This window comes from Podarcis filfolensis (assembly GCF_964270895.1).
Source record: "Podarcis filfolensis genome assembly, chromosome: 17".
Lineage (NCBI taxonomy): Eukaryota > Metazoa > Chordata > Lepidosauria > Squamata > Lacertidae > Podarcis > Podarcis filfolensis.
In genome coordinates, this window is record NC_139621.1 from 32,570,826 (window position 1) to 32,595,447 (window position 24,622).

At 46.7% G+C, this 24,622-nt stretch overlaps 1 protein-coding gene across 2 annotated transcripts; it reads right to left on the reverse strand.

Moving 5' to 3' along the window:
- Positions 1 to 1,502: 1,502 nt before the first annotated feature.
- Positions 1,503 to 16,386, reverse strand: LOC310752932 (uncharacterized protein). Of its 2 annotated transcripts, XM_083594109.1 has the most exons (6): positions 16,271 to 16,386; positions 15,225 to 15,275; positions 6,755 to 6,814; positions 6,058 to 6,150; positions 2,996 to 3,425; positions 1,503 to 1,645 (listed from the first exon to the last, which is right to left on the reverse strand). In XM_083594109.1, exons 1-5 carry the CDS (start codon positions 16,314 to 16,316, stop codon positions 3,037 to 3,039), a joined length of 639 nt encoding a protein of 212 aa, XP_083450235.1. In that variant the 5' UTR covers positions 16,317 to 16,386; the 3' UTR covers positions 1,503 to 1,645; positions 2,996 to 3,036. The 2 variants fall into 2 exon arrangements, with proteins under 2 accessions (XP_083450235.1, XP_083450236.1); XM_083594110.1 differs by lacking the exon at positions 6,755 to 6,814.
- Between the last annotated feature and the right edge of the window lie 8,236 nt (positions 16,387 to 24,622).

Here is a 24,622-nt window from a genome sequence, read left to right on the forward strand (position 1 = left end):
TGACAGCTATGCACTTTGGTGCTGCTATTGTGGCAGTTTGATGTCACCCCCAAAAGTGCACTCCATTGTCTCTGGAGACTGACGCATGCCAGCAACAACATCACATTCCCGTTTACTCTGGCTCCAGTGCGCTCCCACCACTGGTGTTTGAAGCCATGGGCACATAGCATTAACTACAATCCATAGGTATCTTGTAGCTTCTTGAGAAATATTCCTGTCTGATGTGTTCCCCCTCAAACCAGCTTCCATCTGGTTTGAATACAGAAGCCACAGTTAAGCTGAGATGTGTACATTTCAGATAGTCATTGCACATACTCTTGACGACAGCTCTGGTGAATAGGAGCTGGGTGTGTGTGTGGGTGTTTGCATGCGCAAGAAAATAAATTGAGTAATGAGGTGAAGACATCCCCACCTACTTTTCTGGTGTATGCAGCAACATAAGAATGTGACTCGAATCGCAGCAAGGAGAACCAACCTCTCCGTGTTTCAAGCTGCTAGTGTGTACTTAGCCTTGAGGAGGACACAACAGGCTTGCGCCCTGCCAGCCCGAGCCGCTTTTGTGTGTGCCCTTCAAAGGAGTTGGCCAGCCAGGCTCCCCACTGCATGGCCGGGCAAACGGCACAGCATGGCCCCACTTGGCTCCAGTGGGCGGGGGTCACTCTAGCAGTGTGCACAGCCCCCATGGCACACCTACCCACCCCGGGCACCAGCAAGAAATGCTCCACCATTGCTTTCTGGTAGTGTCCTAGCCACCCTCCCATGCTGCTTTTGTTATGATTCATGTTTTCCATAGCATCATAGTTATCTCCCGCTTGGACTACAGCAATGCGCTCTACGTGGGGCTACCTTTGAAGGTGACCCGGAAACTACAACTAATCCAGAATGCGGCAGCTAGACTGGTGACTGGGGGTGGCTGCCAAGACCACATAACACCGGTCTTGAAAGACCTACATTGGCTCCCAGTACGTTTCCGAGCACAGTTCAAAGTGTTGGTGTTGACCTTTAAAGCCCTAAACGGCCTCGGCCCAGTATACCTGAAGGAGCGTCTCCACCCCCATCGTTCTGCCCGGACGCTGAGGTCCAGCGCCGAGGGCCTTCTGGCGGTTCCCTCATTGCGAGAAGCAAAGCTACAGGGAACCAGGCAGAGGGCCTTCTCGGTAGTGGCGCCCGCCCTGTAGAATGCCCTCCCATCAGATGTCAAAGAGATAAACAACTACCTGACATTCAGAAGACATCTTAAGGCAGCCCTGTTCAGGGAAGTTTTTAATGTGTGACATCTTAGTGTATTTTTGGTCTTTGTGGAAGCTGCCCAGAGTGGCTGGGGAAACCCAGCCAGATGGGTGGGGTACAAATAATAAATTATTATTATTATTATTATTATTATTATTATTATTATTATTATTATTATTATTATATCATTGAGGTGCCCTGAGGGCCTGAGCTTTCACGCAAATATCAAATGAATTCAATGGGCACAAAAGATGAGCATACACAGCTTGAAAATCAGTTGCTAATGCTTTTATTTTTTAATCTGGTTGTTTTTTTGTTTTGCTTTTTGAGGAAGCCAATTAAACCTGAAAGGGTGCAGAATTTATTCAGCCGGTCCCACCTGTGGTTTAGTCCTGCTGTGACGTCTATTCCAGTTCTGCGGGGGAGAAAAGAACAGGTTGTTTAAGTGGGGTTGGCGGCTCCACCTGGTGTTCAAAGAGCTAGCAAGCAAGTTCTTGGAGAATGGAGCCTCTCTCCGGGCCAAGCAGGAGACGCAAGTGGTGCAAAAGCTGGTCTCCCACCTTTTCGTCAACAAAACTAGAATTATCATTAACTTCTATACTGCTTATATGCCCAAATGGTCAAAACACACTTCCCACCTCCCACTCCACTGTTTCAGGAAGGGTAGGTGGGGGAATGCAGAATACAGTGGTACCTTGGTACTCAAACGCCTTGGTTCCCAAACGCTGAAAACCCGGAAGTAAGTGTTCCGGTTTTTGAACATTTTTCGGAAGCCGAACATCCAATGTGGCTGTCGGCTATTGTTTCTGGGGGGCCCTGCACCAATCAGAAGCTGTGCCTTGGTTTTTTGAACATTTTGGAAATCAAATGGACTTCCGGAATGGATTAAGTTTGGCGCTTTTGTTTTTGCTATTTATTTTGCATTTTTGTTTTTGTACCTTTTTTGGTTAATTTGTTTTTGTGACTGTGTGGAACCCAGTTCAGCTACTGATTGAGTGAGTGAGTGAGTGAGTGAGTGAGTGAGTGAGTGACTGCAGAAATGGATAAAAGCCCCCCATCCAAACAATGATTATTATCAGTGCAGGTAAGAAAAAGAATTACCGTATTTTTTGCTCTATAAGAAAAAGAATTACCGTATTTTTTGCTCACTTTTTCCCTCCTAAAAACTAAGGGAAAATGTGTGTGCATTTTATGGAGCGAATGCAGGCTGCGCAGCTATCCCAGAAGCCAGAACAGCAAGAGGGATCACTGCTTTCGCTGCACAGCGATCCCTCTTGTTGTTCTGGCTTCTGAGATTCAAAATTTTTTTTGTCTTGTTTTCCTCCTCCAAAAACTAGGTGCATTTTATGTTCTGGTGCGTCTTATAGAGCGAAAAATACGGCAATTTTGATTTTTATCATCTACAATACTGTCTTATTTATTTTATGGTACAGTACATTGATTATTGCTTTCATTTTGTGGATCGATGGTCTCGTTAGATAATAAAACTCATGTTAAATTGCTGTTTTGGGGGTTGTTTTTAAAAGTCTGGAACGGATTGATCCGTTTTGCATTACTTTCTATGGGAAAGCGCGCCTTGGTTTTGGAATGCTTTGGTTTTGGAATGGACTTCAGGAAAGGATTTAGTTTGAGAAACAAGGTACCACTGTACCACAATATCAGAGTATTAATAGATATTATTTTCAGCAGGTTAGGCACAACATGGCTGCCAGTTTTGACATGGTGGACATGGAACTGATGCAGAGCAATGCAGGACGCTACTTACCAAAGATGGAGCTTTGGAACAAGCATCAGAGTTTAAGACACTTATTCCCCAAGGTTGTTTCCTTGCAGCATGGGTATGGGTCTCACACACCTCCTCCCACAGCGGGAAATAAGGCAACACTTCAGATCATCTGGGCAGTCTCCATCTTCCCCACATGGTGGAGTCTTGCAGAGATTCCGATGTCCCTTCTTCCCATGGTGATGGTGACCACCGTTTTTCTGCCTTCGTTCTGAGGAGCCAGATTCCTCAGAAGAGGAATGGAACTTGGGTTTCCATTCTGAGAGGACCGACTCCTCAGAAGAGGAATCATGCTTTGGCTTCTTGAATCCCTTTCCTTTCGGACGTGGGCCGTGGTCATGGTGCCCATGGTGACGAGGCCGGAAATTTGGGTTTGGACACGATCCCGGCTTCCCTCCCTGGGTAATACACCCTGTTCAACAAATACATGCGTCTTAACAACTGGAAGGCTCATTCCTTTTGTTAAGAAGACGAACAGCTAATGGCTTAAGAAAGATGGTTGGTGTTTCCTCATGGCGAGCTAATGGCTGAGCCATATCTCAAGATCTTTCTTCTATGTGCAACAAACCTTGGAAAGAGACAAACCATTCAGAGGAAGGTGCTAGATAAAGGTGTGTATTGGGATGAAGAAATAAAAGAAGGAAGTTTTATTTGTTAAAGCAACAATAACAAGCAGAAAGATGGAAAACTCTAGAGATGCAGGGTGTCTTTATCTGGAAATCTGAGTCGAGGTCTTTTTCTACAGAGAAATGTTACAAAATATAGCACTCTGCTCAATATTTTACCTCGCCTCCGCAGATTGTTATAAACTGGCATTGTAAATCATTGTGTAAGTGGCCGCCTTGGTTGGCTTTGGTTATTTCAGATAATTGCATTCTCTGTGTTTTCATGTCGTTTCGAACCCCCTTGGGTGAACTTCATTCAAAAGAGTGGTGCATGAGTAATGCTATAGAGAAATAAAATCATACACTGGTAAAATACACCTGTTCACATCACCCCTCAGCCATGAGGCACACTGGGTGACCTTGGGCCAGTCACTGTCTCTCAGCCTAATCTACCGTATTTTTCGCTCCATATTTTTTTCTTCCTAAAAAGTAAGGGGAAATGTCTGTGCGTCTTATGGAGTGAATGTGTGGTCCCTGGAGCTGAATTGCCTAGGGGCAAAAAGCAGATCATGCTTCATCACCACCCTACCCCACCCCCACTCATCTCCCCCCCCCATCACCTCTTTCCCCCCTTTTCTTCCCAATGTCTCAACAAATGAAACTGACTTGTAAAAACGTTACATGGAAAAAATATATATATACGAGAGAGAGACATTGAACACACCTTTGTAAATCAAGAAAATCCTTAATAAAAAATAAAATAAGAAAGAGGGATGTGGGTGTTGAAACAAAGCCGCTGATCGTTTGCCGATCAGGGAGAGAGATAAGGGACTCTAGAGATAAAGGAGGCTGCCTGGGAAGAGGAGGTAAAGACAGCAAACTTGCAAAGGGGGGAAACAGGAAGACTAAAGCAATAAGGAGAGAAATTAGAAGAAAAGGAGGAGCAAAAAAACTGCTCCAGCTAAGGAAAAGACACTAAGGCAAACAAGAGGGAAGGGAGTGTTGAATGGAAGCAGCTGATTGGTGGGATTGGGAGAGAAATAAGGGACACTAGCAGAGGCTGCCTGGGAGGGGGGAGGAAAAAGCCCATGGATCCTCAGGATTTTTACATTGGGTCACCCAAAATTCACACCAAATTCACCATCAGATCACATAGCATGTCCATGGCTACAGCCTGCACCAAAAAAATCACGCACCCACTGTTGCGTGGGGCCATAATGGCACAAAAACATGGTTACAAAGCATGGATCCACATGGATCCTCAGGATTTTTGCATTCGGTCACCCCAAATTCACCATCAGATCACATGTCCGTGGCCACAGCATGAACCACAAAAAGCATACATCCACTGTTTCGTTCAGAATATTTTTTTCCTTGTTTTCCTCCTCTAAAAACTAGGTGCATCTTATGGTCAGGTGCGTCTTATGAAAAATACGGCACCTCCCAGGGTTGCCATGAGTATATAATGGGGAGAGGAGAACCCTGGACATTCCCTTGTAGGATATAAATGGCGGGTGGGTGTTTTCAAGCAGCGGTGAAATCATGCATTGTGACTTGCTGTTATTTTTATTGATCCTACTTTAGTAAACATTTATTGTTATTGTTAACAGTGGATTTCTGTTTAATTATTATTTGCTGATATTTAATTTCAATTGACGGGATGCAGGTGGCGCTGTGGTCTAAACCACTGAGCCTTGGGCTTGCCAATCAGAAGGTCAGCGGTTCGAATCCCCACGACTGGGTGAGCTCCTGTTGTTCAGTCCCAGCTCCTGCCCACCTAGCAGTTCAAAAGCACGTCAAAGTGCAAGTAGATAAATAGGCACCACTCTGGCGGGAAGGTAAATGGCGTTTCCGTGTGCTGCTCTGGTTCGCCAGAAGCGGCTTAGTCGTGCTGGCCACATGACCCGGAAGCTGTACGCCGGCTCACTCTGCCAATAAAGCGAGATGAGCGCCGCAACCCTAGAGTTGTCCATGACTGGACCTAACGGTCAGGGGTTCCTTTAATTTCAATTGTGTACTATTAAATTCCAACGGATCACTGAATATATTATTTTATTTGATAACAGTTGTTTATTTTACAGATATATTTTTATTATGGCTTTTTTGTATTGGATCAGATTGTTATAAGGTAGGCATGTCCAAAGTCCGTTTTGGGGGCCTAATCTGGCCTGCCGGTCGATTTAATCTGGCCCCCATGGCAGTATATGTCCTGGGGTAAAATCCTTAAAAAAGCTCAGCAACCTCAGTCCTAAAAAACAACTTCGGTCGGCCCTCACGCATGTTCACTTCATCAAATCTGGCCCTCTTTGAAAAAAGTTTGGGCACCCCTGAAATATAAGGTGTGCAGTCTTTGTTGTATATTTTGTTGTTTCTTCAGCTTGTAAACTGCCTTGCGTATAGAAAGCGGAAATGGAATGAAACTGTCAACAAGATGCTCACCAGGTGTTGATGCTGGAGTTGTGGTCTCAGCCTTTGCCGTTGTGGTCTCAACCTTTGCCGTTGTAGTCTCAACCTTTGCCGTTGTGGTCTCATCTAGAGGAACAAAGCAAATAGCAGCTGAGTGGGGAGGCCATTTTTCTACTGAGAAAATGGTGCTGGGAGGAAGAATCAACCCAACCCAGACCAGCCCTGGGGTCCTCATCACGCCCCCCCCTTCTCCCACCCCCCACAGCTGTTATTTGCCAAAATGTGAAGAAAAATATGGGAACACCCATCACAGATCTTGTCTAGTTTGTGTGTCAGGACCAACCTACGCATTACTTAAGTCAGTCTCTCAATTTAAAAACAACAACAAGGAAAAGCAGCCATGGAAGCTTCAATCGAGGCTGAGAAAGGCCAAGAGAGGGGCTGTTTAATAGTTTTGCTTCCGGGTGTTTGTCCACTCAAACTCCCCACACCCAGTTCCTTCCGCAGCCACGCTGCAAAGAGATAACAGGGTTCCTGTCTTTCTGCCTGTTGCAGCAACTGTAACATGCTGTACGGTTTTTATTGTATTTTTACAGGCAATCCCTGGACCACTAAAAATGAGGCTCATGGTTTGTGACCCAGGAATGCTCTAAGTCTAAGCCATTTCTCACTGCAGCCCATTCCTTTTATCAATGCCATTACATGATGTAGAAGAAATGTGTGGACTCACCGCTTATCACTCCAGTAACTACAATTACAGGTGGTGTGGGTGCTGCAGGCTCATCAACATCTGGAGGAAAGGAAAACATGAAATGGTATTCTATGAGGTTAGGCAGATGAATCTGGAATCGTCCTTTCAGGGACATGGAACACTGAATTGCCTTTAGAGGTAGATTAGTAGCATTCTATATGGGAACTCTGTTCTTTAGCCACTGAGAGGTCACTTTTGCACCGTCCAGATCAACAATGGTGGCCGTCCTCATTTGCATGCCGTTCTAGGTTAGTGATTCTGATAGGCGCAAGCAAGACTCAAGTGTCTCTATTTTCCAGGGACGGTCCCGGATTTACATAAGCTGTCCTGGTTTCTGATTTGATCCCAGAATGTCCTGCTTTTCTTTAAAAGGTAAAGGTAAAGGGACCCCTGACCATTAGGTCCAGTCGTGACCGACTCTGGGGTTGCGGCGCTCATCTCGCTTTATTGGCCGAGGGAGCCGGCATACAGCTTCCGGGTCATGCGGCCAGCATGACTAAGCCACTTCTGGAGAACCAGAGCAGCACACGGAAACGCCATTTACCTTCCCGCTGGAGCAGTACCTATTTATCTACTTGCACTTTGAGCGCTTTCGAACTGCTAGGTTGGCAGGAGCAGGGACCGAGCAATGGGAGCTCACCCATTCAAACCGCTGACCTTCTGATCAGCAAGTCCTGTGGTTTAACCCACAGCGCCACCCGCGTCCCAGGATGACCCTATTTTAATCGGAGAAATGTTGGAGGGTACGGGAGTTATGCAACCCATGAGCCAAGGAGATAAGTAACTATACAACCTTTAGAAGACATCGGAAGGCAGCCGTGTAAAGAGAAGGCTTTTAAAATGTTTTATTGCATTTTTATATATGTTGGAAGCCACCCAGAGTGGCTGGGGCAACCCAGTCAGATGGTCTGGGTATAAATAAATTGTTGTTGTTGTTGAATAGGGCGTCCCTATTTTCATCAGAGAAACATTGGAGGGTATGAGAAGAAGTCTTATCAGGAATGGAACCTTCTGTATTGGAACCCAAGACAGTACACATGTGGTTTTCTAGTCACCCATTCAGGATCAGACCCAGATCTCAGCTTCAGCAAGGTCATGGCACTAGTGTGCCTTCAGACCATACATATTGAGATGAGAGAGGTTGCTTAGAAATAGGGTTCCAATAATCCACTTCTACGTAGTTAAAGCACCGTGGAATAGCTAAAAACCTAACATTTGATGGGCTACAATCTGGTCTTAATATTAGTTTAATTGCCATGGCTTTGTATCCTGGGCATTGTGGTTTGGTGATGGAACTGAGAATTTCCTTGGTCCCGCTGTCACAGTCCCTATCTTCCCAACAAAGAGGGAAATGATTAGTGAAATAAACATTTAAGTCAAACCAGGGAGATACTCAATGGCAGAATAATCTCAGTTCTCCCACAGCATCCCAAGGAACTAGAGAAAGCCCAGCTTGGTTTGGCTTCTAAACGTTGTTGTCACCTTAAAGTAAAATAAATGCGGTATTTTATCTCTCAGTGAGAACGGCCACCTTTTCTTTTTAAGAAGCAGTGGCTGTGTGCCTGTTAACAGCTGCAAAAGAGGCATAAATCACCAGGTGATGTTTTCTCCAGTATAGAGATGCACTGATGGTAACTCGGCTACATTTGTTAAATGTAAAATGCTTACTGTTAAAATGCTTACTTGTCTCCCTGAATTTTTTAAAGAAGTTTTCTACTCCAAATGCCTTCCTAGCCATTCATAAGGCTTCCAGTTTTGTTTTGTTTTTCTCTGGCAAGTCAACTACCTGATTAGCTTCCACCAGTAAAGCTTTTCCTATGATTGCATTGTACCTTGATACCAGGAAATGCTTCACCTGTTAAATTTCTACTGTTAAAGGTGCACAACCTCTTCCCAAAAAAAGTTAGTAATCCCAGTGCTTTTTTTCTTCAAAATAAATAAATGTTTAGGGGTACTCTCATTTTCCTACTCATATTGAAACACTGCCCCTCAATGAGGCCAAACTTAGATTCTCAAAATGATTAGGAGTATGCGTACCCCTGCATTCCTCCCCCCAGGAAAAAACCACTGAGTAATCCCTATGCACACTTTCCAGGGATGACACACAAACACACACTCTTTCTGAACACCCTCCAGAGATCAGCTTGTCAGATGCAGCACTGCCAGTTGTGGGGGGGGGGGGCACAAAAAAAAAATCAGCCCAATTTTGGTGTTATGGTTCATAGAATGAATGAAGCAGAAATTAATCTCTGGCTACTCCCCAACACAACAACTGCTAGGGCCTCCTTTCTCTTTAATACACTTGTGTGTGTCACACAAGTCTAGCAACACCACTGCCTGTGCCTGTTTTGGCTGATCAGGTAAAGCCCGGCCTCATTCCCAGGTGGAACAGGTGAGTCCTAAGTGGATGGGCGGAGCCAAACATAGCTGGGGTCATAAAAGAGGCAGACAGCAAGGGTGGGTCTCAGGGAGATTCACTTGGATGCTGTTGTACAGGAGGAGTGGGTAGGTAGCTACCTGGGAACTATGTGCTTTCCTGTGTTTACTGTAGATGAGGAGTAAAGGTTCTGGGCTTGGTTTGTGAAGGGAGTGTTGGGAAACTGTGTACGTGCAGCTACTCACACAGAGTCAGTTAAGGTTTGGCAGACAGCCAGAAGGCAATCTGAAAGAATAAGTCTGCCTGGTGATAACAGAGACATGGAGACAGCTCCCTGATTGGTCAAGGTCTCTGAAGGGAGTGATAATTAATGGCCTACTAACTGGAATGTGTTAGTTCAGAGTTCAGTGTTCTGTGTGTCAGTGTAGGAGTTGTGAGTCGTGTAAGAGAGAGCTAGCAAAAGATCCGTGTTCTGTTCCTGTAAATAGTCCACTGTATATAATAAACACCTAACTACAAGTTCCTGGTTCCTGCTTCGTCTATCCTGTCTGCAGCCAAGTTGCCAATTGCTTCCGTGGATTCTGTGTTTACTCTGCTAGGTCTGGCTAAGGTCCTGCAACTAGTCAGAAAGTTGCAAAACACCAAATAGGTTTTACCAATAGGGAGACAGAAAGGTAGATGCTTGTTTCTCTAGAGCCTTGCCTTTGGTTTGGAGCTGTGTTGTACAGTAAAGCAAGTCTGGGGTTGGTGTGTGATGTGTAGGTGGCATAATGTGCCATGAGAGGAGAATGGTTTTAATGCATAAATGGCTTTCTCTGGTAGGGCTGTTGGGTAGCATAAAGTAGATGAACTGGGTAGACTTGAGGATGTGGTGAAAGACCCTCACATCTGCACCAAACTCTTAAAGCCCTCTCCACTTTATAAAAAACAGTTCTGGTCTGTCCCTCTGCCTAGGAATCCTGGGAACTGTAGTTTAAGGGTGCTCTGAGAGAGCTGGTCCCTAGCCCACTTGCAGAGCTACGATTCCCAGCACCCTTAATAAACTACAGCTCCTAGAATTCTCTGGGGAAAGCCGGGACTATTTAAAGAGGTATAAGAGGGCTTTCAATGTATGGTGTGGCCTAGGGCCAGTGTGGATGTAAAAGTAAAAAGCCTACACAATGAACAAACATTTGCCCCATTGTTGCCTCTTAATGGACAGTTGTTCTGTGCCTCCCGCTCCTGTAGGACCCAGCAGAAATAAGCAGGAAAAATACTTCCCAGTACAGCAAGCTTAGAAAACCCCCACCTGCTGCGCCCTAGCTGCTAAAAGCTAGAAGCTTTCCTTCCCTTTTAACAAAATGGCAACCCTACATGGGGAAGAAAACTGTTTTAGAGACTCCAGGTTCCTGGTTTGTTGCTGTTCCATGTTTGCTGCTGTTCAGAAGTGTAGCAGCCAATGCTTTTCCTGATAGAGATGCAATGTGTTAAGGCAAAGATTTGCACACTGTAAACGGTTGTGCTATGCAGCACTGCATCTTCAGGGATGGGCTGGGGAGACCTGGGTGTGTTGGCAGCTGAGCTGTGAAATGTAGTGTGTTAGTATGTTGTTGCTGCTATTTCTTGACTGGGTGAAAATGGGTTTGGGGGGGTCCTGCAATGACAAGCAGTGGGCAGACCCACAACATAAGCACATTCAACGCACATTGAAAGCACATGACTTGTTATACTGGCTTGAAACCAACACAGTTATTGTCCAGTTTGCATGTTCTACAGCTCCTATTTTGAAAATACGATGCTGGTGGTTCTTACCATTAAAAAATTAATAAACTTTTAAAAAGCACAACTTCCCTATAAGAGTCCTTGCTTCCCCACCCCCTCACAGAACTGCACTTCCCAGCACCCTTAAACTCCAGTTCCCATGGATTGGAGCCAACTCCTAGGGTATGGTTACCAGATGTTTTCCCAATGAATCCGGGGACACTTTTTTTTTTAATGTTCCATGGCTCTACTGTGCAAATGATCAAGCATAGCAGAAACTCAACCCGTTGTCCGTCTTGTCTACCATTAATTAAAAAACCCTGGCATGCCACAATTCTTTCCTTCCATTTAGCAAGGCAAGGTTCTTGTTGTCCGTAATCTCCATGTAGGCAAAGAGTTGTCTAATTGCACAGTGTACTAGGAAACATCTGGTGAAAGGGAAGCAAGAGAACTCAAAATTTCCATATCTCCCAGATGTTTTCCTAGCCTGGTCCAGTCCTGTTTCTTAGATACTTGCGGACTAAGCAAAGAGCCACCAGTGTCTCCTATTGGAAGGTTGGCCACTTTGCCCATCCACTCCTCCTTCAAGAATATGTCTTTAAAATAACACATGGTTACCAGATTTTTTTTCAATGAATCCGGGGACCCTTTTTTTTTTTTTTTTTGAAGCTGAGTAGCAACAGGGAGTCAGTAGTGGGGGTGGTGAGGCAAAAGACCCTGGGCCCAAGCACACATGCATATTTTATAAAGGTGCAAAGCCCTTTTTTCACACCCTGTGAAACATAAATGCGCAGAGTTTTTTAAAAAACTGGGCAACGGCCTGCCCATGACTTCTGAGCCTCCCCGATCTCCTTCCCCCTCCCCCCTTTGTTTTGACAGATCAGGGGAAGCTTGGGAGTCACGGGCAGGTAGGTGTTGCCCAGGAGGGGCCAGCCTGGTGCAGGAAAAATGGCAGGCGCCACGGCAGCAAGCAGCTCCTGAAGCCAGCCAGAGCCAACTGCGCTACCAGGCTGGCTCCGGGCTGCTGAGGCTGCCACTGCCACATTTCCCGGGGACAGATTGCAAATCTGGGGACATTCCGGGGACGGAATTTGTCTGGGGACAGATTTGCAAATCCAGGGACTGTCCCCGGGAACCAGGGACGTCTGGTAACCCTATCCTAGGGGCCAAGGTCCCTTTGCCCCCCCCCTATAAAATATTTGAGGGGGCTGGAGGGGGCACCCAAAGTTGGACACTGCAATTCGAATGATGTTTGTGTGCCATGTCTTGGGGGGCTCCTCAATATTTTGTCCAAGTTGGCCCCCCTGTTCCCAATATTCTTTGGGGGAAGCAATGTGTATGGTGTGTCTCTGCCCAATGTTAGAGTTTTGCTCCAGGTACAAGAAACATCTTTTCCCTCTCTTGACACCCTGTCCACCTTCTTCCACAGCTGAGCCATGGCAACTCCATTGAGGAAGCCCACCCAGGCCTCTGGCCTGCGTTCCTCCCTGAACTCTGAGGAGTCGTCGCCAGCCCACGTTCCTCCCAGCCGCCGTCGCTCAGATGCCGGTTCCACCAGATGCCCCCAGCTTCGCAAACAGGCCTCAGCCTCATCCCTCCGCTCTGAGGGACAAGCTTGGTGCCGCCGCTTGGAATCCGTCCCCGAACCAGACCCAATCCTGCTCTCTCTGGTGCAGGCCTTGGCCCACACAGGCATCCCGCTTTCTGAGGCAGGCTTCTTCGAGGCTCTCATCACGCGCCCGCTGGGCGTGAGGCGCTCGCTCCCATCCGTGGCGCAGCTCCACCGCAGCGTTCTCCCGGCCTTGCGCCGGCGCCACAAGTCGGGTCTCCGGCAGGTTCTCCACCGCCGCGATACTTTTGTCTTCCTTCATGAGGCAACGACAGGGGACGGGCGGGCCATCCTTGGCATCTCCGTCCTGCCTCTCGATAGGCCTGGGCAGTCTCCGCTGCTGCTGGGTGTGGAGTTCTTGGAACAGCTGAGCCACCATTTGGTGGCCCGGGCCGTCACGGGCGTTTTGAGCGAAGGGCACGTCTTGTCCCACAGGGTGCTGGCTGTGGTCACTTCTGGGAATGCCCACATGATCCAGGCCTTTGCTGCCAACGGGATTCTGGGCACAGTGTTGCCCACTGCCCTTCACATCCCCTGCCTGGCGCACCAGCTGGAGCTCGTGATGGAGCTGTGGCCAGATAAGTTGGAAAGGCTGGTTTCTGTGCTGCACCTCCTGGAGGAGACATTCGGGAGGCGGGCTGCCCTGCGCCACCGTTATGAGCTGTTTCTGAGAGAGCGCGGCCTGGCACTCTCCCTGCCCGTTCCCAGTAGGTGGACTGGGCCAGAGGCTTGGCTGGAGAAGGCTGGCGCCATCGCAGAACATCTCCCCATCCTGATGGAGTTTGTGGCAGCTGATGAAGAAGAGGGTGCCGCCATGGCCAAACTGCAGGCGCTTCTTGGGTCAGGCAGTGAGGAGTTGGTGGCGGAGGCCACCTTTGCAGCAGAGCATGGGGCAGTCCTCCTGAGCACGGCGCAGTTCCTGCACAAGTTGGGGGAGCCATTAGCGCACCGGGCCTATGGCGAGCTGGAGGCCTTGCGCATTGCCTTCTCTTACCACCTGGACACGGGGTTCGGGCCAAACACCAGGAGGCAGCTGGCCCTGTGCCCACCTCGTTTCGCATCGCAGTTCCGCGAGGTCCTGGCTTGCAGCCTCACCCGCCTGGAGCACTTGCTCAGCTCTCACCCTGCGGTGCCCACATTGAAGGCCGTGCGGGCCCTTGATCCCAAGCAGGTGGGCGCTGTGGGCTGGAGCCAGCTGCTGCAGCAGGAGCAGGCCATCCCTGGGCTGGCAGAGGTGGCAGAGGTGGAGTGGTTCCGCTACCAACAGCTGGCACAGGCGGCTCCTGCAAATGTCTCCCTGCCTCAGTGGTGGGAGGCGCAATCTGAGCAGCTCCCCACCCTGAGCACCCTGGCCCAACGGTACCTCTGGCTGCCACTGTGCATGCCCAAGTCCCCTTTCCTCCCAGGAGACGTACTGAGTGGAGCAGGTGTCGAGGAGGGTTTCACAGACGAGAGTGTTTGCCTGTGGCGCATGCTCAGGTATAACCGCAACCTCTGTTAGCTGGCGACTTCCACCTGTGTCTAATTCTTGCCACTGACCTTGAGTCCCGTTTTGAACAGCATTGAGAACCCAATTCACGGCTACCCAATTTCACCTCTAGAGTCACAGCCTCTATTTCTCTCTCATCCATGGAGCACTTGACTTGTTAACTAGAACAGAAGCCACAATCTTGTACGGCAATAAAGCGTTTAAGATCTGCATTGAAATGTCTTGTCCTCCTTGCTTTCTCTAAGGAGATGCTAGGAGCATCTAGCATCTGGGATGCAATGTGGGACACTTTGAGCATTCTCAGCAAGAGGTGGGTGCAGAAATCCATCCCAAAGAAGGCCCTGATCCACATCTCCCAGGAGCAATGCCACGTACCCATCGAGGAGGGTAAAAGGTCCTCAGATTTTCCCAGTGCAATCAGTCATAAACGGGTAGAGTTGGAAGGGACACTGAGAGTCATCTAGTCAAGCGTGTAGCTCAGCCTAATCCCGAAATTTCATGTATGTATTAGCCAGTTTGATTTTGAGGTACATCTAGCTATGGGCATATGGGCAGGAGAAAGTGTTGCTCCAGCGTCCATATTTTTTTTGGGGGGGGGAGGGTCTTGAGCCCACAGCTCCCATCTTTGCTTACCTGCTTCCTCTGCTAAAAAGTAAAATTGCATTTAAAGCAGCCTGAACACTGCCAAAGAAGTATTATCAGTGGGAGGCAATTAAATCATATGCAGAATTTTAAGAACCAAAAATCTAGGTATCCAAAAGAATTTTTAAAAATCCTCCCAAATTTGGATTTATTGCAACAAATGGAAAACACTGGAATGTGTGGGGTAATGATCTCTTGATGCAATGTCCTATAACCTCTCCACAATCTTTGTGCAAAGATTTTTTGTTTCTCTTTTTCCCCCATTGCTGTTCGTTTTTGGTAATCATGCTGACATCATTAAAATTGGTTGGTTTGGGTTTTTTTTAAAAGTCATCCAGCTTATTGGAACAGCACAATATTCTTCCCTTTTTTATCACCTTCTACCAGCCGAAGGGAGGTTCCTTCCCTCTCTACCCTGCTTCCAACTAAGAAGCTGCTTCAGTTGCCAGCTGACCTGGGCCTATGGAGCTCAAAGGGGAGATTCCTGGTCACATCCATTGGCCAGGGGAGTAAGCGGACTGTGTGTGTGTGTGTGTGTGTGTGTGTGTCCCTGTCACTGTCCCTGTGCATAAATTGTAGAATTTTGTATTACCTCCTCCCAAGTCTTCTTTCTTATCCTCTGGTAGCAAGTCAGGATATACACCTGCAAAATAAAGGAAGAAATAACATCTTACTTCACCACTGCTGTTCCTGTGCTGGCCTGGATGTAGTCATTGTATATTGACGCAGCTGCTCAATTTTGGGGGGACGGGGTGGCAGCTGTCATTCTCTCTCACCTCCCTGCCCTGCCAAATGCAGGATGCATTTTTGTTTTTTTTTAAAGAATAAAGCTTTCTCACTGAGTGGCATGCTTAGTTCAAAGATAAAAGGATAATTAGGCAAGGGTGAAACTAGGCTTTACTTCATCCGGGTCACGGACCCAGTTTGGCACCCCCTTCCTTGCACACACATTAGTGTAAAAATGGTAAAGGACCCCTGGATGGTTAAGTCCAGCCAAGTCCAGGCGACTATGGGGTTGCGGCACTCATCTCGCTTTCAGGCCGAGGGAGGCGGTGTTTGTCCACAGACAGCTTTCCGGGTCATGTGGCCAGCATGACTAAACCGCTTCTGGTGCAACGGAACACCGTGACAGAAACCAGAGAGCACGGAAATGCTGTTTACCTTCCTGCCACAGCGGTACCTATTTATCTACTTGCACTGGTATGCTTTCAAATGGCTGGGTTGGTAGAAACTGGGATAGAGCAACAGCAGCTCACCCCTTCGTGTGGATTTGAACTGCCAACCTTCTGATTGGCAAGCCCAAGAGGTTCAGTGGTTTAGACCACAGCGCCACCTGTGTCCCGCTCACATTTGTGTACACACATGTGCATACCCATGTGTTCTACCTGTGATTGCCATATCCCTTGAAAATTATCTGCTGAATCTATAAATCTCCTCCACTTAAAGCCTTGTGACTGAGGTGAGATACAGATTTTTGACCAGTGGTCTTCGACCTGCGATAGCCCTTTCATACATGCTAGCCATCACTTGCCACTAAACAAGAATATGCCAGCTACATGTGTTATCTTCAAGTGCTGAACAAGGTCTGCATAAACCAGCCCTCTGGTCCCTGAAGCACCACTAATTCTACGGACTTACCTGCAACTAAGAGTAGGAAAGACGCTAGGAACAGAATCCTGGCCATCTTGAAGGGGAGCAGGAGTTTCTCTAGCTCTCTGCATCAATTCCAATTCTTTATATATGCATCTCACGCAATGGTTGCAGCAACACCCTCTGACATTAAGCATCTGTTTAATTGCATCATTTCTGGAAGGTCGTCTCTCTGCATCGCTGCGTCTTATTTCCATCTGCTCACCTGGCAAATGGTCTATAATCCTGCGATGTTCCCTGGCATGACGGACAATGGTTTCAGGTGTTGCAGCAAGGTACAAACTGTTCATTAAAATCAAATCAAAGCAGGGTCATTGGCCCTCTGGCAGGACAGCTTGCTAAAAGGTCAGTTATTTTGGATCAGGTGTTAAATTATTCCTTGTTTCTCTGGCACACAGCTAAGGGATCCCCAAGCCACAGTAATTAACAGACGCCAGTTCTAGGCTCCATATGTGTGGCACAGTGATTTAATTACAATAATTGCCCTTGGCTTCTGCCTTACCTCGGGGTATGGGTTCAAATCCAGATTCCAGCAGATGTGGGACAAATCGTAGCTTGCAGGTGTGTGCATAATACCTCTGGTATCTCCAGTATAAAGATATAAATATGAAGCCACACTGCTAGTCCCTGAGTCAGAGGTGGGGGACCTGTGTCTCCCCAGCTGTTACTGAACCACAACTCCCCTCATCCCTGACTATTGGCCATGCTGACTGGGGCTGATGGGAGCATCTGAAGGGTCAAAGGTTCCCCATCCTTGCCCTAAGCCTAGTCTTGTCCCTTCTGACTCCGGGGTCTTTCTCATTCTTGCTACGTGAGCTCCTTTTAAGATTTAACAGCTGAAATTTGGACCACCTATGTGCAAAAAAGGTCTGTATAGTAAAAGCTATGGTTTTCCCAGTAGAGATGTATGGAAGTGAGAGCTGGACCATAAAGAAGGCTGATCGCCGAAGAATGGATGCTTTTGAATTCTGGTGCTGGAGGAGACTCTTGAGAGTCCCATGGACTGCAAGAAGATCAAACGTATCCATTCTGAAGCAAATCAGCCCTGAGTGCTCACTGGAAGGACAGATCCTGAAGCTGAGGCTCCAATACTTTGGCCGCCTCGTGAGAAGAGAAGACTCCCTGGAAAAGACCCTGATGTTGGCAAAGATGGAGGGCACAAGGAGAAGGGGACGGCAGAGGACGAGATGGTGGGACAGTGTTCTCGAGGCTGCCAGCATCAGTTTGACCAAACTGCGGGAGGCAGTGGAAGACAGAAGTGCCTGGCGTGCTCTGGTCCAGGGGGTCACGAAGAGTCGGACACGACTAAACGACTAAACAACAACAATGTGGAAAAACATGTGCTCTCTATCTTGCTTTCTCACTCTGAGCTACAACCTCTCCCACGTTGTGAGGCTAGAAAAGACTCTCTTGGCTTCTGAAAAGCTGCCACCAATCAGACTGGGAATCTAACCTGCATTCGTTTTGGACTACAACTCCCATTATCCCTAATCATCGTCCATGTCGGCTGCAGAAGATGGGGGGGGGTTGTAGTTTGCCACATGTGGCCTATGGCAACTTCATACCTTTTTGAATATAAGTGGACTTGGCTTGAGGTTAGTTGATGTGGCTTCTTGTCACAGGACTTGGCTCCTACCCACAACCCGAAGCTCATAGTTCTTCCAGGTTTCTCCATTTTAATCTTCACTAAATCCTCTCAGCCCAAAAGATACTAATGTGCATATCTCCGACTCCTTTTGCTAGCGCAAAATGTCCCTTGCTCCACCCTTTTACGTTTTGGCTGGGCAGGTACCCAGATCCTTTGCCATTTTGCAAAGGGACACCACCTGGCCACAATTCAGTCTTGCCAAATGTTAAAGGTAATGCATGGCTAATGAACCAAGATACTTTAAATAATCCATCGCTACGTGATTTAATGCTCTGGTGAACAGATCACTTTTATCTTGATAACCTAATCAAAGCAGTACTTTTTTATATAAAAACAAAACAAAAAACCAGGCATTGTGTATTGAGAAAGTTGGGAGTGTCACAGAAAATGAGAGTTTATGATGCCTGCTAGTAGAAGGAAAGGAGAAGTGGGTGGAGTCAGGAATTTGCCAGCATGGACTCATTGTAATCGTCATGGCGTTTTTTTAGAGGAACTGTGAATGTTTTAGATTAAGTGTAAAACTTTCCGCTCTGAGCTGGCTTTCAGTGGCCAAGGTTAAGTAACTTGGATGGTCATTTTCATTTGACTGGGGAGTGTGTTTTAACTCTTCCCTGTTTATAGGTGGGGTGGGCAGTTCTGCAATGGTTCCATATGTTGCACACCACTCTGATCTCTGAGCAGTGTGAGATGCCAGGAGCTTAACCCAGGGCTCGTATCTCCTTTGGAATAAGGCACAGTGGAGCCTGGTGTCTGTACAACATATGGTTTATTTGCACATATATACAGCCTGGTGCTGTGGGTTAAACCACAGAGCCTTGGGCTTGCCGATCAGAAGGTCGGCGGTTCGAATCCCCGCGATGGGGTGAGCTCCCGTTGCTCAGTCCCTGCTCCTGCCAACCTAGCAGTTCGAAAGCACGAAGTGCAAGTAGATAAATAGGTATCACTCTGGCGGGAAGGTAAACGGCATTTCCATGTGCTGCTCTGGTTCGCCAGAAGTGGCTTAGTCATGCTGGCCACATGACCCGGAAGCTGTACGCCGGCTCCCTCGGCCAATAAAGCGGGATGAGCGCCGCAACCCCAAAGTCGTCTGCGACTGGACCTAACGGTCAGGGGTCCCTTTACCTTTACCTTACAACCTGAGCCTACGGTGGAGGGGTTCACAGCATTAACACCTCAAGAGGAACTTATTTCTCCCATACCCACCCACAGCCTTGGATTCCAGAAGAAATCAGGCATGGCTCTGTCTCTCGGCTGCCCAGCCTGCTTCTTTCTGCTTCTGGTTTCCAGCTCACAAAACTAAACTCTGTTAGTCTTTCCAACGAACAGACAGACTGTGTCCAGCTAACCAACTGTGCCCGTTTACCTTCTGGCACAGAACCACTTCCTTTGTTACCTTAAAAATCCATGTTTAGTGGGCCATTACCAGACTGGCCTGTCTATTCGAGCAATTGAATCTGAGCTGGATCCGGGAATTAGAATGGCGGCTCAGGCATACAGTCTACCCTCTCTTAACTTCCTCTCCACAAAAGAACAAGGCATCTGTCCCCAGATGTACAAACAAACAGTGGAATATAGCTTCCCTGTAGAAAAATAATCTAGGCATTAGAACACACATCCTCAAAAAGTCATACATGGGCCATAGCTGTCAACCGTCCCTTATTGGCGGGAAACTCCCTTATCCCAGCGCCGTGTCCCGCTGCTGTCCCTTATTGATGATGTCCCTTAAATTTCCCGGGTTTCAAAGGAAGCAGCTCCTCTCCCTCCCTCCCTCTCTGCCGGCCAGGGAGGAGGGAGGCTCCAACTGTGTTGCTTGGCTGCCCGGCCCGCCCCCCTCCGGCCTCCTCTCACCAGCCTCGGCCCCTGGGAGCCCCTCCCCGCCAGGACTGACGGGAGCCTCGGGCCCTTCCGCGACCATCCTCCTTGTGGCCGCCGAACTGCGCGTCTCTGCCTGGGGCCTCCTCTCTGCCCGTCACCGCCGCTCCCGCTAGGCCGTACTGCGGCTGTGCCGCTGAAGGACCCAGATGAGATGGGCAGCCTGGCATGGTCTATGAATTGATGAGCCTTGAGAGGAGAGCGAGGGCAACCATAGAGAAAGCAGTTCAGAGAGAGGAGGAAGAGGAGGAGGAAGAGGCGCGGGCAGGTGTTCCAAGGGCTAACCATAGAGGGGGAAAGCGGAGGAAGGACTGCAAGCGCTTCTCCCATAGATTTGTAGTGGTAGACTAGCATAGATGGTCTGATCTGCGGGTTTACTTTGGGCGCTATTCCCCCCCCCCTTCCTTCCGCCCCACCTGATGGAATTGAGAGCTGCAGATGGAGCACGAGAGAAAAGATACAGAACTGCAGCAGCATCTTTGTAGCTTGGACTTCGTTTTGCGTGAAAAGTGGTTGCTGCTTGTAGTTATTTAATTGCAGTGTTTCATCGGCTGGTGTCTTGAGCAGCAACCTCTGGAAACGAAGGGCTAAAAACCGGCGCTGCTCTCCAAAATTATCTGGTCCCTTTTAACTTTGTATTTCAGCTGGTTGACTAAAATCCCTTATTTTGGCTGCTGATCCCTTATTTTCGAGGCTGCTGGTCCCTTATTTTCAAATTTGTAAGTTGACAGCTATGACATGGGCTGGAGCCTTGGGTGAGAGCAAGAAAATGATGTGCCAAACTTTCATGGTGATACATACATGAAGGGATAACCCCTCCACTGTTCATACAAGATTTGTGTTTCCTTTTGGGAATGAGGCACAGCAGAGGCTATAGTGTCTATGATATACAGTGGTGTCTTGGTTCTCAAATGCTTTGGTTCTCAAACTCGGAAAACCCAGAAGGGGCACCTGCACCAAGCAGAGGAGCTGCGCCTTGGTTTTCGAACATTTCAGAAGTCAAATGGACTTCTGGAACTGACTGAGTTTGGCACTTTTGTTTTTGCTATTTATTTTATGTTTTTGAGGCTTTTTTGATTAATTTGTTTTTGTGACGGTGTGGAACCCAGTTCAGCTACTGATTGATTGGTTGATTGTGTGACTGTGGAAATGGATAAAAGCCCCCCATCCAAACAATGACTATCATCAGTGCAGGTAAGAAAAAAAATTAATTTTTATTTTTATCATCTACGATACTGTCTTATTTATTTTATAGTGCAGTACATTGATTATTACTTTCATTTTATGGATCGCTAGTCTCGTTAGATAGTAAAATTCATGTTAAATTGCTGTTTTAGGGGTTGTTTTTAAAAGTCTGGAATGGACTAATTTGTTTTGCATTACTTTTTATGGGAAAGCGCACCTTGGTTTTGGAACGCTTTAGTTTTGGAGCGGCCTTCCGGAATAGAATAAGTTTGAGAACCAAGGTACCACTGTATGGTTTATTTGCACTTATATACAACCAGAGCCTACGATGGAGGGGTTTCACAACATCAACACCCCGAAAGGGTATTGTTTCTCACATAGCCACAGCCTTTGATGTAAGCAGAGACCTGGGACAGTCTCTTTCTCTGCTTGTTTCTAGGTCACATCACAGCAAAACTCAACTCTATTTTTCAAACTAAGAGTTGAAGTACGGGCCCCACTTATTTCCATCTAGCACAGATTCCCCTTTCCTTTGTTCTCTTAATACCCAGGTGATCACTTCAACAGGAAGCTAACCTGGCTTGATTAGCTTTTCACCTTTGCTGTATCCAGGGATTAGAGGTGTCCAGCACCTACAAACTCATAACAACATATTTTTATTGCGTATAGCAGTGTTTCCTAAACTTGGGTCTCCAGCTGTTTTTGAACTACAGTACCCACCATTCCTGGCCACTGGTCCTCCTAGCTAGGGATGATGGGAGTTGTAGTCCAAAAGCAGCTGGAGACCCAAGTCTGGGAAACACTGGCTTATAGTCTAATAACGATTTATTGAAACTGTTTATATATATATATATATTTTTTAATTAAATTTTCAGATATAGCATTATACAAAATATAACATCCAGTTTATCACCAACATCATCTTTTTGGACTTCTATCAACTCGTCTGATAATTCTCCATCTTAATCACTTCTTTCACATTCCCTAATTAATATTGCACTATAATAACATCATAATCTACCTTATTTTTATACAATATTTCTAATATTGATTTTCACAGAACTTCCTGAAAACTTACAAACATTGTCTGATCATCACATATATTTTTCATATAATCTGTAAATTTAATCCAGTCTTCAGTGAATTTCTGGTCTCGTAGGTTCCGGATCCTTCCTGTTAATTTATCAAGTTCCGCGTAATCCATTAGTTTCATTCTCCACTCTTCAGCCGTAGGTACAGTAAATCTTCTTGTTTCCATTTTTGGGCCATTAATATTCTTGCTGCAGTTACTGCATACAAAAACAACTTCCATTCTTTCTTGTTAATTTCATTTCCTATTATTCCTAATAGAAATGCTTCTGGTTTTTTAACAAATATATATTTCAACAATTTTTTTTAACTCATTATATATCATTTCCCAGAAGCATTTCACTTTTTTACACTCCCACCACATATGGTAAAATGTTCCCTCTTTTTCTTTACACTTCCAGCATTTATTACTTACTTTATACATTTTTGCTAATTTTACTGGTGTCACATACCATCTATATATCATTTTCATCACATTCTCTTTTATTGTAGTACACGCAGTAAATTTCATTCCTTCATTCCACAATTTTACCCAATCTTTTAATTGTATATTATATCCAAAGTCTTTGGCCCAATGAATCATAACCGACAACCTCCTCATCCTTTGTATACCACTCCAACAGCAATTTATACATTTTAGATAAGATTTTAACATCACTATTCAGTATTTCTTGTTGATACTTTGATTCCTTATCAGAAAAACCTCTGATTTATTGAAACTGTTGGGAGGGATTTTCAGCAAGATCTGGAGGGTCAAAGGTTCCCCACACCTGATCTTGCCCAATAACTTCTGCATTCATATGCAGCTGTTCTCCAGGACTGCAGACTGATCTACCTGGAAAGGCATGGGGTTCAATGCGCTAAGCGTATGCTCTGCCATGCTTTATGTGCACATGTGCTTTACCACCAAGATAGGCTTCCTCCCTGGTCTTTCTCAGATGGAATAGTATTCTCCAATGCAAGTTCAGGGATAATATACTGTTACCAGATGGATCCCAATCTTTTCTCTCTCTTCTCCTGGGAAGGACACCTTGCAAAAAACTTTCCTGCCACTCCAAACCAGTGCCAGATTTACATATAAGTCAAACAAGCTATAGCTTAGGGCCCCACTCTCTTGGGCCCCCCCCAAAAAATTAAAGGAAAATAAATCGGGATGTACATTTCCAAAATATAAGATAAAAAACAAATAAAATAAAACCTACATACAGCAACAGTGTTTTGTGTTGCGTAGGCTCCTGTGATGTAAGTAATGGGCCCCGCCTGCTCCCTAAAATATCACTGGTTTGCTCATTTCTATATATAGGGTGCCTACATTCTGCATAGACTGGTTGCATGGCAACATGCACAAATGGCTTTAGATACCTCTTAGGTCCATAAATTACCATATAGCATATCTTCAACACAAAAAACAGCGACAATTTGTTGTTGACAAAGGACAGCTGGATATATAAAGGGCCCCATTACCTTTAGTAGCTTTGTTGTTGTTGTTGTTGTTTAGTCATTTAGTCGTGTCCGCCTCTTCGTGACCCCCTGGACCAGAGCACGCCAGGCACTCCTGTCTTCCACTGCCTCCCGCAGTTTGGTCAAACTCATGCTGGTAGCTTTGAGAACATTGTCCAACCATCTCGTCCTCTGCCGTCCCCTTCTCCTTGTGCCCTCCATCTTTCCCAACATCAGGGTCTTTTCCAGGGAGTCTTCTCTTCTCATGAGGTGGCCAAAGTATTGGAGCCTCAGCTTCATGATCTGTCCTTCCAGTGAGCACTCAGGGCTGATTTCCTTCAGAATGGAGAGGTTTGATCTTCTTGCAGTCCATGGGACTCTCAAGAGTCTCCTCCAGCACCATAATTCAAAAGCATCAATTCTTCGGCGATTAGTAGCTTAGGGCCTCATCAAAACTAAATCCGGCCCTGCTCCAAACACGCACCCCATCAGCTTGGCACCATCTTTCTCCCCAGGCCAAAGGATTCCTCTCAGATGGCCCGTGAATTTCGTGGGGGTTCTTTTAGCAAGGGACTAACAGGGCTGCCCTCTCTGGAATTGCAAGATGTTGTATTTCAGGCTGTGATGTGACCATTGGCCAGTAGGCGGCACTGTTGGGTCAAATTGCATTGTACAGGAGAGGAACACTGTTCACAGATTAGCGAGAGAATTTCCAAAGAAATGTGGGGAGCTCACCCCCATGTACCCCAAAATGAAGCATAGCTGTCAACCTTCCCTTTTTTTGCGGGAAATTCCCTTATTCCAGTGCCGTTTCCCGCTGCTATCCCGGATTGTTAGATATCCCGTAGACTGATTCCTTATTTTCAAATCTGAAAATTGACAGCTATGAAATGAACGTGCATGCCTTGGGTGCTGGAAAAATGTCTTTGTCAGATATCTAGCAGAATAATTTCCACCTGAAGCAGGTGTGCCAACTCTAGGGGACGGAGGTGTCTTCAGCCCCCTCAATATTAGACTACAGGGACCGGTGCCAGGGTTTAAATGAAATGAAAAATAAGATTGCGGGTTTGAGTTGTAGCTGGGTGAACTGAGGAGTCTTTGCCCCC

What these genes read in the sequence shown, in the direction of transcription:
- LOC310752932 (XM_083594109.1), bottom strand. Translation starts at nt 16,316, where the DNA reads ATGGCCAGGATTCTGTTCCTAGCGTCTTTCCTACTCTTAGTTGCAG. An exon ending in AGTTACTGGAGTGATAAGCG is followed by an intron (nt 6,151 to 6,754) that starts GTGAGTCCACAC and finishes TTGTTCCTCTAG; the next exon opens with ATGAGACCACAACGGCAAAG. An exon ending in AACTCCAGCATCAACACCTG is followed by an intron (nt 3,426 to 6,057) that starts GTGAGCATCTTG and finishes TTTGTTGAACAG; the next exon opens with GGTGTATTACCCAGGGAGGG.